Source organism: Ostrea edulis, chromosome 10 (genome assembly GCF_947568905.1).
Source record: "Ostrea edulis chromosome 10, xbOstEdul1.1, whole genome shotgun sequence".
NCBI classification, from domain to species: domain Eukaryota; kingdom Metazoa; phylum Mollusca; class Bivalvia; order Ostreida; family Ostreidae; genus Ostrea; species Ostrea edulis.
The window spans coordinates 22,634,993-22,656,431 of NC_079173.1; the positions used below are offsets into that span (position 1 = coordinate 22,634,993).

The 21,439-nt window shown below is 36.2% G+C and overlaps 1 protein-coding gene across 1 annotated transcript; it reads right to left on the bottom strand.

Moving 5' to 3' along the window:
* Nucleotides 1-1,619: 1,619 nt before the first annotated feature.
* Nucleotides 1,620-20,598, bottom strand: LOC125665548 (long-chain fatty acid transport protein 2-like). Its single transcript, XM_056152292.1, has 11 exons — nt 19,531-20,598; nt 18,732-19,129; nt 16,713-16,823; nt 14,615-14,827; nt 12,754-12,909; nt 12,343-12,467; nt 7,792-7,983; nt 4,979-5,078; nt 2,928-3,132; nt 2,736-2,833; nt 1,620-2,339 (listed from the first exon to the last, which is right to left on the bottom strand). Exons 2-11 carry the CDS (start codon nt 19,099-19,101, stop codon nt 2,026-2,028), a joined length of 1,884 nt encoding a protein of 627 aa, XP_056008267.1. The 5' UTR covers nt 19,102-19,129; nt 19,531-20,598; the 3' UTR covers nt 1,620-2,025.
* Nucleotides 20,599-21,439: the final 841 nt, after the last annotated feature.

The window sequence follows — 21,439 nt, forward strand, 5'->3', positions numbered from 1 at the left end:
AGGTACTCGACACATCGTCTCATGGTGATACACTCATGGGTCAAATATGATATGCCTATGTCAAAGAACAAAGAAGTCGTGGCCCTGACATGAATCCATTGTAAAAACCTTTAATTTTGACCTTGAGGTCAAGGTCATATGGAGGTCATAAAGGTACATGACACATTGTCTCATGGTGATACACTCATGTGTCAAATATGGTATGCCTATGTAAAAGAACAAAGAAGTTATGGCCCGGACACGAATCCATTGTAAAAAAAACCCTTTTAATTTTGACCTTGAGGTGAAGGGTCAAGGTTATATAGAGGTCATGAAGGCACTCGACACATCGTCTCATGGTGATACACTCATGTGTCAAATATGATATGCCTATGTCAAAGAACAAAGAAGTCGTGTCCCTGACATGAATCCATTGTAAAAACCTTTAATTTTGACCTTGAGGTCAAGGTCATATGGAGGTCATAAAGGTACATGACACATTGTCTCATGGTGATACACTCATGTGTCAAATATGGTATGCCTATGTCAAAGAACAAAGAAGTTATGGCCCGGACACGAATCCATTGTAAAAAAAAAACCCTTTAATTTTGACCTTGAGGTGAAGGGTCAAGGTCATATAGAGGTCATGAAGGTACTCGACATATCGTCTCATGGTGATCCACCTGTGTGCCAAATATGGTATGCCTAAGTCAAAGAACAAAGAAGTTATGGCCTGGACACGAATCTGTACAGACAGACAGACGGACAGACAGACGGACGGACGGACTGACAGAGTGATTCCTATATACCCCCCAGAACTTCGTTCGGGGGGTATAATGGTATCTCTACAAGATCAAGCTATGAGAACATTCTTCTTATTTAACAAATTGTCTCGCACAGACTTTATTCCTTCATCTTCCACCAGAATGTCTGAGACATTTTGGAAAGTCCCGTCCATTGTTGTGGTACTTGGCGCCGGAACCTTAGATTTAGACGCGCTCACTTTCGATCTCAGTCTCACTTTACAGAAGGGGCATGTAATAAAAATGAGACCAGTCGACGAAGGATGCTTACTCTTCCTAGGCACTTGATCCCACCCCTGGTGTGTTCAGAGGTCCGTGTTTGTCCACTCTCTATCTTGTATTCCTTATAGGAGTTATGGAATTGATCACTGTTCGTTATCTTCACCTTTCATCAAAAGTGAATTAATCGAAGTGTTATGGTTCTGGAGCGGGGTGTCTTTTTAAAAATACTAATTTTCTCATAAAGTAGATTTCATATAGAAGACCACGAGGGATAGTTAAGTATATTTCACACACTAACTAGTACTTTTTTTTAAATAGTACTTTACTTTGTTGAGCAGTTTGGTTCGTATCCAGGATTTAATAGTAACCCTAATTACTACAAGCGGAGGGATTGGTACAGCCCATTAAAACGGATTAAAATTTATCAAGAATGTCAGAGAGACTTCCGAGGCTCAGTGTCACAACAGGTGTGACACTATAAAGACCCCTTCCTGCTCTAAGGTTGTCTGCGCCAAGTATAAACCTAAATTGGGCAGTCCTTCACCGGCAATGGTGACGCGCCCGTATGTATGAAAGATTCTCGAGAGGGATGTTAAACACTATACATACAATCAATCAATCTATCATTCTGTATTCTATTGTAGATACTTAATAAAATAGATTAATATATACAAATGACAGTATCACGATACTCTTTTGGCATAATTCTTATAACAGTCACTACTACGGGGAATAATAAACCGAATAATGTAAATTTATTTGCTGTAGTATAAGCATATTAATCATAGTGGTTCATTTGAAATCGTAACCTGTTTTGCTCTTAATATCGCACAAGCGATATCATTCTACATTAATTAAGGGACTAATTAAGATATCATATGACACAAATTTAAATCTCTTGACAATCAAATACTTATTATTCCCAGCTCTTATACTAAACTTGTATGTACACTGTAATAAGATGTACATATCTGTTAAAGCATAAGATGTCAATGCGAATCTAGTAATTTCGATGTTCACATCACAGGCGCGACTTGGCTAAAAACGTACCAATGTTATCTGTTGTCAGGGGAACATAGCTTTTAGCCTCTGGAGAAATACGAAACAGTGGATCATCAATGATGTTGGGGTCGAATCCCTCTTTAACATAGTGCACCTTTTTCTGTTTGTGAGTTGTGGTCAATGGCATTTCTTTTATGAATCGGAGGAACAGCGGGCGGGCATAGATCGGCAAATTCTTCTCACAGTGCTTATAAATCTTCGGTAATAGGTCAAGTTGAAATTTCACATTTTCTTTCAATAGAATCCCTGCCATGCCAGCCCGGCCATCAGCACCTTGTCATATATAGTTTTAGATAAATGAAATAATTAACGGTAACATATAAACGTGCATTGCAAACTCAAGGAATTGGAAGTGTATACATGTATTTCCTTATCATAAAATACCACGTTATTATTTACACAGATACTGTATACCAACTTTTAGTTCGTGATTTCCCTGTGATAAACTGTGTCATGGAGATTAATTTTCACGACTGAGATTATCTTAAACATACAAGAGACGTTACAGGACTGGGTCACAACAAGAAATATACGTGAATATGCAGTTGTTGCTAACTTCGCGAAAAATTTTCACACGCGAAAAAAGGTGGTTTACAGTAAATAAATATAATGTTATGTGATATCACATTGACTAGGATAAGATGTAAATTGTTGAGATATTATACTTGCCTGGCACCTCTACTCCGTACACATTAGCATCTTGTATAAATGGTAGCTCTGTTAGAATGTTGGCTACTTCATTTGTAGACACATTTTCACCTTTCCACCTGATTTAAAGCGCAAACATAACAAGACCATGGAGTAAATTACAAATTCAGTTATAAAACAAAGGGCACCATGGAATTTAAAAGTCATACAAACCTAAACGTATCTCCTATTCGATCCTTGAAATACAAAAAGTAATCTTTGTCTACATACAACAGGTCTCCGAAATTAAAGAACACATCGCCCTCTTCAAATGCATTTCTGACACATTTCTTCTCGTTAGCAGCCTTTTCGCCCAGGTAAAATCCATCCTCAAGCACATCTTTATTGATTATTTTTACGATCAGGAGACCGGTTTCACCTGTTTGATCAGTAAAAAATTCCCATTAAAATACTAATAACATTTTAATTTGTGATGCTTATTCAACTATCACATTTTATATCAAATCTCTCTCTCTCTCTCTCGTTCTCTCTCTCTCTGAAAGGTGAAGATAACGAACGGTGATCAGTCTCATAACTCCTATAAGTACTTCGTTACTAGCTTGAAAATACGGATGTATATTTAATTGCCGTGATAAAATTTAGAAATTCATTTCAAAATTAAGGATTATCTCCCTCACGCATATCTCTTATCCTTAGACGAATTTGACTTCACTTTTTTGGCACACTGTTTTTCCCTATAATAGCTCTAAAACTTCATTGTTTTTTCAGATTTCAAACATTTCGGTTGAGCATCACTGATATTTGTCGAAATGCGCATCTGGTGCATCAAAATTGGTACCGTACAAGTTTTACATAAGGAATACAAAATAGAGAGCTTGCAATTGACAAACATGGATCCCAGAGGTGGGATCAGGTGCCTAGGAGGAGTAAGCATCCCCTGTCTATCGGTCACACCGGCCGACATTGACTTGAAAAACAATAAAGGGCATCTGCGTTTTAGGGTCAACCACGGTTTGGTAATTGTCAAAGAAAGGGTTCTTTATATGTTCAATGGACAATATCTTATGTTCAGAGACGTTTCACCATTGGCCTGGTAACCTAAAAATCGATAGGAGTCATCTACTCTGTATGTAGAACTAGTGAACAAATCTGATGTCTGAGAAGCAAAGGGTACACGATACATTAAGCAATATCTTACTGTGTCCAGTTTGACCCTTGAACTTGTGACCAAAATTCAATAAGGTTCATGAAAGGTGAAGATAACCAAAAGTGATCAATCTACTTCTTAGGAAAAGTTAATGTGCCAAGTTTTTTGTCTTTCAAGTAAATGGTTCTCAAGATATTAAGCGGACAATATTTTAAAATGTCCAGTTTGACCTTGTGATCTCAAAATCAATGTGGGTCATCTGCTCCTTTTGTAAAATCAGTTAACCAAATTTTTAATGTCTGTCAAACCAAGCGTTCTCAAGAAGAAGCGTTCCTAGGAAGCGGAGGAAAACAACAGCCATATATTACATTAGAATAGGACAGTTTTAAAGGATGTCTTAACTCTCTGATAATTCTAAAAGAGACTGGTTCACGTTTTCTAAAATATATTTTTCATTGATGTTAAATATTAACAATATAACTCGTTTAATGTTGACAATCAAACTCTTGGCCTTCTGAATGCAAGGATAAAAGCAATATGTTAGCCTTAACTCTGTGTTACGTACACAGGGATTGACTCTTTTTATGTTTACAAAGTGAAATGTTTTTGTAATTTAAAACATCTTAGATTTGTACAATCAGAAATGTAACTGCTAGATGACACATTTTACCTAAAGAATAAGAATAAAAAATACTTGAAATGTGATAGTTTTAATAAACTGAGATTGGTATCCATTTCTTTTGAAGACTTCGTAAACAATCACCTCCCCTATTATTCATTTACAAAACAAATAATAAACTTTCTAAAATGGGCTTTTGTGATAATATAAAACCTTAATTTTTTGTGAAATCTATTCAATACATAAGGCAATAGCTTTTGACAATTAACAATCAAAAACAAAATTTTGGGAGACATCGTGAATCAAACCCTTTGAGAAATATCATACGTTAGCATAACTTCCACACATTACCTTAGGAATATAATACATGTCGTGTATCTGAGACGCATTTTTGTCTTAAGATAGCTTCGTGGATATACCCACTGACCCTTATTAGAGAACAAAAATAAAACACAGCAAAGATAATTTTGAGCGGGGGAAAATAATATTTTCTAATACCTATATCACAAGGAATGCATCGGCCAGTCTTATTTCTCAAAGGCAGGCAAGTTTCTGGATCATAACGCACAATGTATGATTTGGCTGGAGCTAATGCATTCTACAAAGAAATAGGGTAAAGTGAAGACAGTAATTCAACGCTTGATATACTATAGTTATTTATTACCACGTAATTTCGCGAGAAGCACCACTCGCTGAATAAAATTATTTGCTTTAATTTGATATTGCAAAAATTCTTGATCAACAGAGCACTCGCGAATTTATGCTCTCGCGAATTGACGTGTATGGGTCATTTTACGATATCAAGTACATTGGACTCGCGTAAAATAAGGAATCTACATTAGTTAAAGCAGTGAGGAAATGCGATCAGCTTGGAATAACTACAGATGCTCCGAATGTCCCAACTACACACCACAGATCGTTATGTATGAAATTTTCTCTCGGGCTTTCATAATCTAAGCTATTGTTAGAATGACGTCAACATATCTACATCAAAGAAAGATTTTTGAGGCCGGTCGTACGGTGTTCCATTGCCAAAACATTTAAATCTTCAAAATTTGGGATTTCAGTATTTTCTATCTTTCACAAACTGCTACGAGTATAGAAGAATTCAACTTTGTGATGGTAAATATTACGTGGTAGCCATTTTATTAATTCTTAAATTTCCCTTATCATTTTTCCAATTTATATGTGCATGACATTTTGAAGGATTTAAGTATTTAAATATTTCCGTGGCAATTCAAGTAACATTAGTCCCGTGTAGCTCTTGCCTGTCGTAAGAGACGAGTAAATGGAACAGTCCTTCGGATGAGACCGCAAAAACCGAGGTCCTATGTCACAGTAAGTATGGCATGAGAAAGAAACCTCCTTCCCGAAAGGCTGTTAGCGACTACCATAAGCCTAACTTTTGAGCCTTTCACCAGTCTCCATATGATAGTATAATATACAACCAACCAACCGATCGAGGGTTTTCGCAGACTTTGTCTAGTTGGAAGGAAGCTGTTGAATTGATATTTTTCTAGAGATTGAATACGTCTGACGTCGGAGATTTCCTGTCGTTTAGTAACGAAATTATTATCTTTACAATTCGTGCTTTACAGTGATAGTGAATTTAATGGTTTAATGGTCAAATGATAGGAGTGCTTTCTCAAGTTTTTAGCTGGGACTCTTTTTTTCGTAGATGAAAGGTGAAGAGAACGAACAGTAATCAGTCTCTTAACTCCTATAAGCAATAAGAAATAGAGAGTTGGGCAAACACAAACCCCTAAATATACTAGAAGTGGGATCAGGTGCCTAGGAGGAGTAAGCATCCAATATCTTGATCAGGTAAACGAAGTTATCCGTAGTCAAAATCAGTGTGTCAGAAACGGCATAAGAATCGGTATGAAACATGGCAGACAACATTTGACCCGATGATAAATTGTATTGACGAACAAGATCGTTATAACGACCATAGAATTTGTGAAATGCTGATTTCAATCGAGACTGTTGAAACCCCTGTACTATCAAATTGTTTGTCAGTTGCTTGTCTCGATTTAAAAACTGACCATACACAGAACAAGCTCTTGCGTATCGAATCAGTTGAGAGATATAAACACCAAATGCAGGTGATAATGGAATATTGCTACATACATGTAAATATGGGAAAGTTGAAGATGGAGAAGCTGAAATCATACCGTTTGTCATAAAGTTGAGTTGTTAGATTGCCGTTAATATCTACATTCAATACAATATCTAAATATGAAGCAGAAGTGGACGACTCTGTGGTGTCTTTTATGTCGAGTTCACTTGGATATATCGAATCGACATATATCTAAAAATCGAATTGAAGGCCACAGCAAGAGATTTTTTCTTCTCACGTAGAAGTAAAATGTAACTAGCTGTTTTATACTCCTAGACTTGTTACATTCTGACATACTCTCTATGCAGTACAAGGTATTCTATAATATTTACATTTTAAAATGTTTTCTCTGTGATAAGGCTTTAAAGATCCAATGTGTTAACTTTCCAAAATATTACATCAACATGTAAATTTTTCATCTGCATGCAAATCAGCAACTTTGATATCAGTGGACAGGAAATATGAAATTAACATGGTGTCGATTTTATGTTTTCATTTTCAAATAAAAATATAAAGAACCACTTTCTAGCTTGTTGGGTTTGTGAAACAATTAACTACAATGGAAAACGTGATAATTGATCACATCTTCCGTTATAAACCACTTTACATACAGACTAAACACTGATCACTGATATTTTAATCAATCAAAAATGCAACCAAATATCATTATATATATATATATATATATATATATATATATATATACCATGTAGCGGACATTTAGATTCGTGCGGGAAGGCAGTTTTTATATTTTCCCATTTTACAAAGTAAAAGAGGAAAATGAACAATTACGCAAAGCCAAGGAAAACTATTTCATAAGACTGTTTAAGCCGAAACTAAACTGTTAATATTTTTACTTCATGTTATTTAACATGTACATTTTACATAGAATGTCTCCTTTAATGTACAGGAATTTAGAGGCGCTTAAAACTTATACACTGAACTGTTTAAAATATGTCTGTATTTTTAAAAGTGGCCAACATTAACATTGTATAATGTTCTGACGTCACAATCATGACTGTATTATGTTTAACGTTGCCAACATAACGTCATGAGGATGACGTCATAATGGAACTTGTTTACATTGTTTTAAAATCTACTGACGAGCCCGCAGGGCGAAAGCGCTATAGATAAAAGTTTGAGTATAGGATGACTTTATATTGAATATATGACTTCACTGCATCTAACTTACGAGGAATGGTGACAATCTTCCACAAGATCCAACTCTCCCCCATGTGTTTAAAAAGGCGCCGGTCCCTTCTGTAGCTCCAAAACTCTCCATAATCTTGGGAATTTTGAATCTCTTCTGAAATTTTTCCCATATATCAACTCGAAGTCCATTACCCATCATGACTCTAATCTTGTGATTTCCGTCCTCTGGTCTCTAGTGAGAAACATGATAGCAATATAGATTCAAATAGTCGACAAAGTTTTCAGAAACTGGAAAGGTATCTGATGTAAAATGATATTATACATTTATGAACATTTCTTATGGTCTGGGAAGTGAAGATAACGAACAGTGATCAATCTCATAACTCCTAAAAGCAATACAAAATAGATAGTTGGGCAAACACGGACCCCTGGAAAGAAGTAGATTCAGACAATAGGCAATGTTTTAGATATCGGAAAATTATTTGATATAATGATATGATATTCAAAGTAATCCGACCCTCATGACAACTATGACGTCATAATATTTTGCAAAATCAATGATTTATTAAGAATTCGCATTAATTGTGTTGGATTGTTAATGTAAAAAAAAATCTTGTTAAACATAAAATATTTCAAAAATCTAACTAATATATTATTAATTGTATGTTCAAAAAGTTTGAATCCAAGGGAAATAACCCTGTTTCCATTGATGTCTTTATCAGGTCTATTATGCAATATATATCCTTTCCTTACACAGTCATTGCGCATGTTTTCTTTTACATACAGAAACAGTTTCATGAAATTATTGTGAATACTTTCATATCGTTATATCCAGTTTTTGTGAAATTTAGATAATGCTGTTTAAGGAAAACTGCAATGTTCTGACGTTGATATAGCCTATAAGTCTGTTTATGTGTGTCTCGCATCTCAAAAAGTGCGATAAACTACATGTATGTATTTTATTTGATGATTTGTTAGTCCTAACTCTAATAATGAAAGTGAAAACACTCTCTATTGATACTTTTTTTCTTATCAAATAATAATGCGAGTATGGGGTTACCTTAGGAAAAATAGTTCGCATTTTTGTGGATTCATAGTTATTTCGGATTTCAAACATTTCGGTTGAGCATCACTGAAGATACATTATTTGTCGAAATGCGCATCGGGTGCATCAAAATTGGTACCGTATAAGTTTTACATTATGACCCCTGGGTCGAGGCCTCTGCTGGTGGACTGTTAGTCCCCGAGGGTCTCTACAGCCCAGTAGCTAAGTACTTCGTTACTAGCTTGAAAATACGGATGTATATTTAATTGCTGTTATAAAATTTAGAAATTCATTTCAAAATTAAGGATTATCTCCCTCATGCATAGCTCTTATCCTTGGACGAATTTGGCCCCACTTTTTTGGCACGCTGTTTTTGGCTATATTTAGCCCCAAAACTTCATAGTTATATCGGATTTAAAACATTTCGGTTGAGCATCACTGAAGAGACATTATTTGTCGAAATGCGCATCTGGTGCATCAAAATTGGTACCGTATAAGTTTTACATGTTACAGGATAAAAGCTGAGGAGTTTATAATTAAAACAAACAACATCTGGAGACCAAGGACATTATCCCTCATCATCATAAAAACAAGAAATTTACTAAGGCTCAGAAATAAACAGGCGATCGTTTACAGCTACGAATTAGGTCATCGTAACGTCATTTACGAAACGGACTAGGCCTACATTTTTTGCTGACAAAAACTGAGATGGTAGGGTATACTATATCTAATTTGAAAAAATATATGATGTTGACAAAGTCTATAGTCTGTTTTGAATACACAGTCCAAGAAAACTGCACATTTGTGGAAGAGATTTAACTTGTCCGTGCATCGTCATTTTTGTTTAAATATCTATCGATTTCGAAATACAGACGATTGATTTATATGGAATGACAAATGTTCTTCAGTCATTTATAAATTTGTTGCGTATATTTGTATTTTTATGATTATATAATTGAATTATTAGTTATCGATTTAATTGTCTATTAATGATCAATGAAAAATGACGATAATGAACAGTGATCAATCTCATAACTCCTATAAGCAATAAAAATTAGAGTTGGGCAAACACGGATGCCTGGACACACCAAAGGTATGATCATGTGCATAGGAACAGTAAGCATCCCCTGCCGGCCGGTCACACCCGCCGTGAGTCCTATATCATGATAAGGTAAACGGAGATATCGGTAGTCAAAATCAGTTTGCCCAGAACGGTCTAACTATCGATAGGAATCAGGTCAGACAGCATTTGACCCAATGATAGGTTGTATTAGCAAACTAGAATGTTATAGCGACCATAGAATTTGCGAAATGTTGATAATAAACGAGAAACCACTGCACCATCAGCTTGTGGTCAGAAGCCTGCTTCGATTCAAAAACTGGTCATGCGCAGAACAAGCTCTTGCGTATCGAATCAGTTGAGGGATATAAACACCATATGCAGGTGTTAATGGAAGATTGCTACATGGATATGGGAAGTTGACCAATCATCCGATTTATCATAAAGTTGAGCTGTTAGTTTGCCATTAATATCGATTTTTAATCAAATATATCTAAGTATGAAGCATATATGTGGAGGAGTATGTGTTGTCTTTTATTTCGAGTTCAAAGGTATATATCGAATCGACATGTTAATGAAAATGCTTAATGTTAATAGATAAACGTCGTTGATATATGTAAATATCAAGTTGAAGGCCGCAGCAAGATATTTTTCTTCCCATGCAATAGCTTCTTAATAAATTTTGCCTGATAAGAGTATCAAAACAGTTCAACTGTTGGAAGACCATATCACCAAAGACTACAAAATATTGTCAATGAGAAACTACGGCATATTTTTTATTTCAACTTCAGAATACTTGTGCGTAGAATTAGAGGAATGTTTAACAAAGCAATTTTTTGGGATGATTGATCACTAGTTATGAATATTTCCTTTTCCAATTTTTGTAGAAGAAGCAACTGTCTATAATGTCAAAAAGTCTATTCTTTAATTTTCGTGAGGAAGGACATATAAACTGTTGAAAAGACATACGTTTTGATGTTAATTTGAAAAAAGTTTTGCGATTTCAAATTTACTAAAAGTTTTTCAGAAATTATTTATAATCCACAATTGATTTACACTACTTCTAGCATATGTTGTGGCACATTACGTTTGAAGTTTCTCCTTCAAGGCTGTTAATGTTTTCGTGAGGACCAAAGATAGGGGCTAGGTACAATATTAGAGCACAATATATGATTGAATATCTTAAAACATCAAAACTGGGAATTCGAGTCTACGAAACGGTACTCGGTCGGCCATTTTGACTAGAGCTACAAAGCAAGACTCATAATCGAAAGTGATCAGAGACGCAAGTTTTTGTTAAACGACCCCAGAATGATAACGATTCGTATTAATTTGGAAATTCACAGTCCAATGTTAGAGATTTCCTTGAAGTCACGTGGAGGTGAACATGTCGATCCATGTTTCTGGTTTGTTGGATACCAGTCAATCAGCAGGAAACTCTGTTTATTGTTTGTTTAACGTTTCGTTGAAAATATTTTACTCACATTGAGACGCCATCAGCTGTAGGTGAAGTACCACAAAATTAGACCATGCATAGCGCTCAGGGTCGTAGCAGTGAGGGTTGTTTAACGTGACAACGCGTCTCCCAACACAGGATCTCCGTTTTTAAGGTTATACCCAAAAGACCCGTGATTTTCAATTTTAAATACCGAGTGTATGGCGAAGAAGCAATCATTACATATGTTTACGACCTAAGTGGGACGCGACCATGACACGAACTGGGCATGGAATCGGAACTCATGTCTTCCCGGTTACGAAGCGATTGTTCTACCGTTGAGCTATCGCGATTCGATGTTTATCTAATGATTAATACGATATGATGATGATCAATATGACAAAATAGTTATGAATCAACTGCGTTAAAACATCGTATGAAATGTTTTAAACAGTTTGTGCTCTACATGTGTCAACATCATGTACATCTAAAATAAATCCGGAAGTTAGCTGTTGAATTTTATCGATGAAGAAGTACATATATGAAAAAAGAGAAAGATTCCGATGCTTCATGAACGGTGACATGTTACCATCTTTCAATTACAAAGATTTTGTATAAATGTGCCTTAAGGTGGCTCACTACACCCTGAAATGGTTTCTGAAATCAGTACGAATTGATTTACTCATAATATATACATGTAGGATGATATAAAATAAGTATATATGCCAGAAAGGCAGAAAATATGCAAATTTGGATAAAAACATGATTTCCAAAAAAAAAAAAAAAAAAAAATTAAAAATAATTATTTCAATACATATGAACAAAAAACTCTGGCGGATTTGAACTCGAAATCGGCGGTTCTTCAGCCCAATGCTTTAACCACTGAACAACGGTGATGCATGTAGATAAACAAATCGATTGATACAAATAATTTCACAAAGCATTTAAATCGCCATCTTGTGACGTGATATCATAAAGAGTATAAGCTGTAGTGTAGTGAGCTATCTTAAAAGGTATTGAATAAATATCAATTAATGTGATGATCGTATACCTCGGGCTGATGCAGTATATATCGGGCAAGCTCCCCTATGTATTGGGTAAAGGTGACGTTGTGTTTTCTGCAGTCATCAAAAAATTGTGAAGCCGAAAATTGGACTTTGACAACGATTGTAGCTCCTGGAAAAGACCTTTAAAATGATAGGAAGTGTAGATTTCCGAACGATACCAAATCTTAAATAAAATGGATTTATAATGTATCCATGAAAGGTGAAATAACGAACAGTGATTAATCTCATAACTCCTATAAGGAATACAAAATAAAGATTTAGGCAAACACGGACCCCTAGACATACCAGAGGTGGAATCAGGCGCCTAGGAGGAGTAAATATGCCCTGTCGTCCGGTAACACTCCTGTGAGCTCTATGGTTTGATCAGGTAAAATATGAAATGGAAATGTTCTCACCTATTTCTATGACACTGAACAATGTCGAAAGGGCAAGCATGTGGTAGAGCGGTGTAGTTATATAGGCTATCTCATTTGGTGTCCCTCCAACTGCATAAAACACCTTGGTCATCTTAATTGCTTTATTTTGGCTCACAATGGCTGGTTTTGGAAGACCTATAAACAAATGCACTGTTAATAAGAACAAATAATTTCATACTTGATGGTTATGAATTAAATGTGTTAGATTTTTCAAATCGTCATCTTTATTGTCTTCATTTAGATTGTGTCAGCATGCAGTGATATTTGTAATTGTCAGTGAATGGACGAACTTAATCTTAAGGAATACATCATATACTGGAAGCGAGAACTTGTTCACTGGAAGCGAGAACTTGTTCACTGGAATCGACAACTTGTTCACCGTCTCGGAGGTTACTGCAGATACCTTCAAATCCAACAATAAAGTGCGGAATTTTGTCTTATTTTTACAATATTAGATGTACTCGTACAGTCTTGAATGATATGAAATTGTGTAAATCGATGACGTCAAAAGATCATCCAATTATCAATTACGTTGTACTGTCATCATTTCAAGTCAACTACACAAATGAAGAAAACGTAGCTAATCTTCACTTCTACTTAACCAAAATTACCCCAACTTAAATATATTCAACCATTGTAAATCAAAACATTTTCAATGCCATATAATCAATTTTACACAATATTAACTCTCCTTGTGACAGTAGAATGTTTTTATGTATACAAACATCATATATTCCTGCTCTAAATCGCTGCATATATATTTATCACGGTTCTCCACCCCTTGAAATTTCACTTTGAAGATGGATATAGAGACATTTTCCCAATTTAAAACAAGACAGTGTATGCAATGTGACTATTGATAAAAATATATCATTTGTCGATGGAATCGAGTGCGGATTATTGATATATGATACATAGTCAAGCGTTACTGTGATCCTGTGAACTATACGACTCATGTCAATAAAACAACTCACTGTCAATTGTAAGCTCGGACCAATAGAAAGCCTTACTGTCTCTTTCAACTGTAGACTCGCCCAATAGAAATTTATTGTTTCTTGTCAACTTTTGACTCATGTCAATATAGAACGTCAGTGTTTTTTGTTAACTTTGGATTCGTGTCCAAAATCGTCACTGTCACGTGTAATCCTGTGTCAGAAAGCGTCACTGTCACCTGTAGACTCATTTCAGAAAGCGTGACGTCACTATCACCTGTTAACTTTAGACTCATGTCAGAAATTGTCACTGTCACTTATTAACTTTAGACTCATGGCAGAAATTGTCACTGTCACTTATTAACTTTAGACTCGTGTCAGAAATTGTCACTGTCACTTGTTAATTTTAGACTCACGTCAGAAAGCGTCACTGTCAACTGTAGTCCTGTGTCAGAAACTGTCACTGTCACTTGTTAACTTTTGACTCGTGTCAGAAATCGTCACTGTCACCCGTAGTCCCGTGTCAGAAATCGTCACTGTCACCCGTAGTTTCGTGTCAGAAAGCGTTCCTGTCACCTGTAGTCCCGTGTCAGAAAGCGTCCCTGTCACCTGTAGTCCCGTGTCAGTCTTTTGTTAACTTTAGACTCGTGTCAGAAAGCGCCACTGTCTTTTGTTAACTTTAGACTCGTGTCGGAAATCGTCACTGTCACTTGTCAACTTTAGACTGATGTCAGAAAGCGTCACTGTCACTTGTAGACTCGTTTCAATATACAACGTTACTGTCGCTGACAGATAATTAGTCTAAAATGCGAAGTTCGCAACAGGACACCACAAATCCCCGAATAAAAAACAAAGCATATTTCACCACAAAACAAAAATTCATATAAAAAATTTCCAAAAAGTGAAACCTGTTGTCCCTGACGTGAACACGTAGATACAAGGTGTACGCATATTGAAGCTGCTTCTTACACTTTTGCTGATTTCAGCTGTTGGAGACAATAACATGAGATTATCCCAGGAGATGTAGTGGTCGGGAACAGTAGCTTTCGAATAGCCCTGCAGATATAATGAAATATCAAGCTCTGGTCGTATTTCCTCAATGGCATTGTGCAGTTCTGCCTCTGAAATGATATCCACTCATTTAAAGGTGAAGATAACGAACAGTGATCAATCTCATAACTCCTATAAGCAATACAAAATAACGAGTTGGGAAACACCAGAGGTGGGATCAGGTGCCTAGGAGGAGAAAGCACCCCCTGTCGATCGGTCACACCCGCTGTGAGCCCAAATTCTTGATCAGATAAACGGGGTAATCCGCAGTTAAATCAGATTGTCAAGAGCGGCCTAACAATCGGTATGAAACACGCCAGACAGCTAAATTGAACTGAATTGGGGAAGATGAGATTTCAAATCTTTTCGTTTAGCACGGGAGTCATCTTAACACTCCGTGTATTGTTTGTAGTTGTGATACTTTCTGTTAATCTGCTGCATCAATAATAATCACGAGTATGCACGATGGTGTTTCCACATAAAATAATAAGGGTGTTGTTTTCGTAGAGTAAAGATGTTAGGTGAAGTTTGGTTTGATATTAAAAATTTTGCGTTTAAACATACATGTACTTTAAATAGGTATGTACAGTGTATATACGACTTTTGAGGATTTTGATGCACATGAATATCGCACGTGTACTTTAATTGTGTAGATGTGATAAACTAATGACGTAACACCATCATGGCGAATTTTGAATGATATTTGTATTTGTGAAACAACCGTCGACGTTGTTTGCATAATGGGATGATGTAAAGAATGGGTCGCGTGGTGATTTCTGTAATTTTTGTATAATCAGAATTTCAACTATGAAAATATGCAGTACTTTGTATAATCTGAGAAATTGATATACTTGATTGATTGCTTGCTTGCTTGCTGTACGTTCCGTCGAGAATATTTCACTCATATTGAGACGTCACCAGCTGAAGGTAAACTACCAGGAATTTAGCTCAGGGCCGTAGCAGTGAGGGTTCTTTTATATCATGCCACGACTGCCGCAACACGGAACCTCCGTTTCTAAGGTCATATTCAAAATACCCGTGATTCTCACTTCTAAATACTGAGTATCTGGTAAAGGAGCAATCACTACCTATTTTTACGTCTTCAGTTTGGCCGCCATGGCACGAGCGGGGCTCGAACTCATCGATATAATGCCTCCATTTTTCATATAAATTGACTGAACAATTTAATTTAATAAATTGACTGGACATTCATTCCATTTATTCAGGTTTGTGACACAACTTTTTAGTTCCCTACTTGAGGAGGAGAGATGGACGTTAGGTTTCCACTCCCTCTTTCCGTCCGTCTGTCTGTCAGTTTTCCGCACTTTTTTCGTCATACGTGCAGATATTCATTTAATATTTGATGCATTGCTTTGCCATGATAAGTTACGAGTTAAATTCAAAAATATAAACTTCTAACCCGTAGAGTTTCCATGCTCAGTTATGACCCGTGAACTAAGAAACCTAGCATAAATGCTCAGTAAAGCGCACTTTTTTCGCCATACCAGCAGATATTCATTTGATATTTAGTACATTGGTTTACCATGACACGTTACAGATTTGTCGTAATGAATTTTGAGGAATTCCAGGAATCTTGGAGTATACCAGACAATTTGACTTGGGGTCGGTAGGGGATATGCATTGCTGTGCAAAACTTACACAACACGTGTGTGTGGTTTTTTTTTTATATGAGTATAGACGTTTATTTCCAACGCGCGTCGCATTGCGTATATCAAGAAATGTTATCATACAATGAAACAGGAAAGTTTTAATACAGATAAAACATAGATGATTCAGTGATATAAAATCTTACTATAGAATGGCAATAAAAATCATGATAGATATTCACTGGACTGGGCCATCCATTTACGTATCCAAAATGTAAAACAAGCAAGACAACTAAGAGTGCCTTTATGCAATAGTCATTGTAGATACTTGTAGGTACATGTATCCTACCCGGTCCGACGATGACTGCCCGCGCCTTGCTTGCTTTGATGGTGTGTAGAAGCGGGCTGCCTTTGTTATAGTGGTTTAATAATGCAACACAGAGACCAACTTTCTGAAGTCCTGGAATGAGAAAAGTCAAATTAAATGTACCCAAGACAGATATACATATTATCAGAAGCTGCTAATGGATTTTGTACATGTAAAAATATTGTCCTAGCACAGAGTTTGCGAAATGCACCAGCTAAAAGTTGAAGCATCACAATTTTCTATGTATGCAAAAGCTTTACAGCAGTAACAACGGGGGTTCTTTAACGTGCCAACGCCTGCCGCTACACGTCATTTCCGTTTTAAGTCATATCAGAAAGATACGTGACTTTCACATCTAATGTCGGATGTTTAACGAACGAACAGTCATTACTGATGTTAAATGTTTTAGATCGAGAATATCACACTGGTCGTCTCGTGGGGATCCGGGTCAGAATATGTCCTCAATACCCCACCCCGGGGTTCCGGGTTAGAATAGGTCCTCAGTACCCCATCCCCGTGTATCCGAGTTAGAATAGTTCCGCATTACCTCCCCCTTACTCTCATCCCCGGGGATCCTGGTTAGAATAGGTCCTCATTACCTCCCCTCTTACCCTCACCCCCGGGGATCCGGGTTAGAATAGGTCCTCAGTACCCCTTGCTTGTCATAAGAGGCGACTAAATGGGCGGTCCTTCGGATGAAACCGCAACAACTGAGGTCCTGTGTCAAAACAGGCCGTAATTTTCAATTATTTGGAGCTATTGTATGGACTTCATGATCAGTTTACGAATTGGGGTAAAACATTCAACTTATAAATGATATCTAATGTTGTGCAGTCTATGTAAGTACGGGCCGCCACAAGGCCGACCGCAATTAGTTTTCCTTGGAGAGAGTATATATCATAGTTGAAGTATTTTGGGTCGGTGTAATGTACTGATAAGTATAATGTCCTGATTGACCTGATGGGCAATACTTCTTTCTACACTAATGTAGATTTTAAAAATATGATATTTTAAGATTTGTTCTTATCAAATGTACGTTTTTCTTTCATGAAAGAATAATTAAAAAAATTATATGCATTTTGACACAATAATTCAACATTTTTAAACACGAGGGTGTAATGTCCTGATATTTAGTGTAATGTCCTTATGAGATTTTTACGATGTTTTATGCACCCGATGTAATTATATTTATGAGTTGGTATGTATCTTATGACATTTAACTATTATTTTTTAAATGTTTTGATTATTTTTCATTATTTTATATGTAAGTTTAAACTAAACCAAGGGTGTAATCGGGGTCGGCCTTTTGCGATCTATTTGACACTTGAGTCCATATGCTTTCTTGTTGCTTGTTGTACAACTATTCTTTTCAGTGGTACAGTGTCAGGGACCAGTGAAAATAATAGGCAGTTTCATTTTGGCATATCTTAGAAAGTACACGGAATTTCGGAATGAACTCTGGTGATGTAGATTGATTATGTGTAAATACGCTAGAATACAGAGTAGAATTTTATACCAAGGGTTTATTGATTTTTCCCCGGCGAATTTGAGTACCCTACATGTATATTTAAAGTTATATACCTTTACTGTTTAATAGGAAATTTAAACTTTGTCGATATCATTGCCTGTGACATCTAACAGGGCACCACCCATCATATTCCAAAATATTATTTGGCAGCTACGTAAACTAAAAGAGGAGTTGGAGGAAGAAGAAAGTGTTACAGACGGATGGACGGACCAGGGTAACAACAATATACCCGAACTTTCTTTAGAAAGTGCGGGTAAAACAATGCGCGTATGAAAACAGATAAATATAGTGCGTCTATTTTAACGACTGGGAATCCGGAAAGAAATGAAAGTAGAATGTAAATACCGGTGCAAAAAATAAACTTCATTTTTGAAAATGCATTATGGTATGAACTGCGGTCCATACCCATTTCTTGATTGTGATAGAAATGACAAATTATTCTAAACAATTATCATCTTTTGAGATATATTTACCTAAAAATATCCAGATGAATGCCGGGTGATTCTGCATCAGTAAGGCAACCGTCTCTCCGGTTTTGAACCTCCACTCGTATGCAATATTGGCCACCCTTTTCGCTTGTTCATTCATAAACTCGTATGTGTATTCCCGGTCTTCAAATATGACCATTGTCTTCTTCGGGTATTTAGCAACACTTTCTTCAAACATACGAACTAAATATCTTTCATTCACTTCGTCATCTGCAATTCTTTTGCCAACATTCATGACAGTTTTTATGAATTGCAGGTCATACTTTAGCCAAGGAAACATGGTTTGCCAGGCTACAATGGATAAACCAGTGAATCCCCCGATACCCATCAAAGCCAGGTCTCTAGAATGTGGCATTTTCTTGATTTTCGTTTTCCGCTATTACCTGGAAAAAATTGTTAATATCCCTTCAATATGCCACAATGAAAATTTTATGAGGAGTATAAGTGGTGTATTAGTCAAATGTATAATGTATCATTCAGTGGATGTATTCTGAAAAACTCCTGTATGCCATTCACTTCAAAGGAAGCTCCAGGTAATCATACGGAGGGATTTTCTTATACAGGGGCGGATCCAGGAAGTTTTGAATTGGGGGGTGGGGGTGGGTGTATCATTAATTTGGTTTTCAAAGGGAGTTCCATCCTCAATATACGTTATTTTTACCCGTTATAGCTCTGTAGAAAATGGATCCAACCCCAGGAACCCCCTTCTGTATCCGCCACTGTTATGACCATGCATGGAAATGGAATATTAGGAATGAACAAATAAATCAAACAATGAACTTACCGTGAATACATATCTTATGCGTGTATCGGTGATCGACTGATGAACGTTTTTTTCTGTCTGTTTACTTAACACACGATATGACGAGGTAATCTACGCACGGGAGGTCAGTTTATAGCACGTTTGTTGCGTTAAAAATATTTCCTGTGCATACATACACAGATAAGGTAACCTTGAGGGAATATCAACATTTTGCACCTTAAATATTATACCATGTCAGACACGTAACATCTTTTTTCAACAAAGGAGGTATTGGCTTCTCAATAAATCCACACAAGCAAAAAAATAAATAAATAAATAAATAAATAAAAATAAATAGATAAATAAAATACAATAAAATAAAACAAAATAAATAGATAAACAAGCCAAAACCTACAACAACAACAAAAAAAAAAAAAAAAAAAAAAAAATCCAAACTTATTTCAAATTGTGTCGGTGCCTGATACTTTATGTATATGTGCATTTAATAATTGTAATAGTGTGTTTCGCCGACGACAATTTGTATCATCTTAAATTGGGGAAAATGGTGGTCTCGGCATATATTGTCTTGAGCCACAGCGTGTGCCGACGGTCGACAATATGTACCGTGGGGGTACATGTATGTACAAATCCTCGCCGACGACAATATGAGCAAGACGACAATATGAAGCTGTTGACGACTGTCGATATGGTGGGAGCATCGTAGACTAAAATACATTTCAGAGATGTGTATACTGTGTATGTATTATCTCTAGATAGGATCAACGAAATAGGAATCAGAGAGTTTGCAAGCTGGAATTGTTCATTATAACGAAATGTTACGCTCACCATGACCAATTTATCTTCGGACTGCGCTTAACTATTTATGAATGCTTTTTATATTTAACATTTATTGAAGATATTTGTAATATTACAAATCTATATTTAACTTCCAATGATGAACTGGTATAGAGATTGGGATCAAGCAACTGCGTTGAATACGAAACTGTGTGTTTAATTATGATCAACGAATCCATAAAGGGTGGTCTTCATACCAACCCACCCCGACAACCCAATGAACTGTTGATAACACCTGCTTTATGTTAAACATATGTTTATTAAATAATCTGTAACAAAATGTTTTCTGCACATCATCAGGGTAAAACATGCATTTCCAAATTGAAATGCCACATTGCAGCTACATTTGATTTAAAACGGTATTAAGTGCCTATGATGAGTAAGCATCCCCAGTCAACTGGTGTTGTATAGTAGCCTTTCCCTCTAGTCATCTTTCCCCCCGTAAAAATTGCTATATAGTAGTCCCCCCGGAAAGATGGCTATATAGTATATCTTCCCTCACGGAAATGTGGCTATATAGTAAGATTTTATAGCCAGATGACCCCCACGGAAAACCTACTATATAGTAGATTTCCCCCCTTCTTTTCATTCCGGTTACGTTTACGGCGGACCATTCCCATATATATTCTTTCCATTCTGAAATTAATCCTTTTCTGGCTATTCATTTCTTTTATATCCTAAATGGATAGTTAATTTCCGAATTCCCTTGATTGGGATTTTTGGAAATATTATTAATTCAACAAACATCGTTTCATTCAGTCGAATGTTATGTAAAACAATCATATACGTATTTAGAATGTAAAATCAGAATATTTCGTGCTTTTAAAACAGCACCCATTTAGGCAACTCAGAATTTGTTAATTAAACGGATAAGTATTTATCGTTTGAGGAATCAAAATTGTCTCTCTCCATTTGATTAACACAAAAACTTTTCATACAGATAGTGGAGTAAACTTAAATTGTACAATTTTGTTGGTTGCCTACCCCTGATTCCAAATTGCCGCTACTAAGAAATCAACTCGCTCTCTCGCTAGACATGATTCTTTACACCTCATTAGAGGGAAGTGGGATTTTTCAATTGAATTAGATGTTTTTG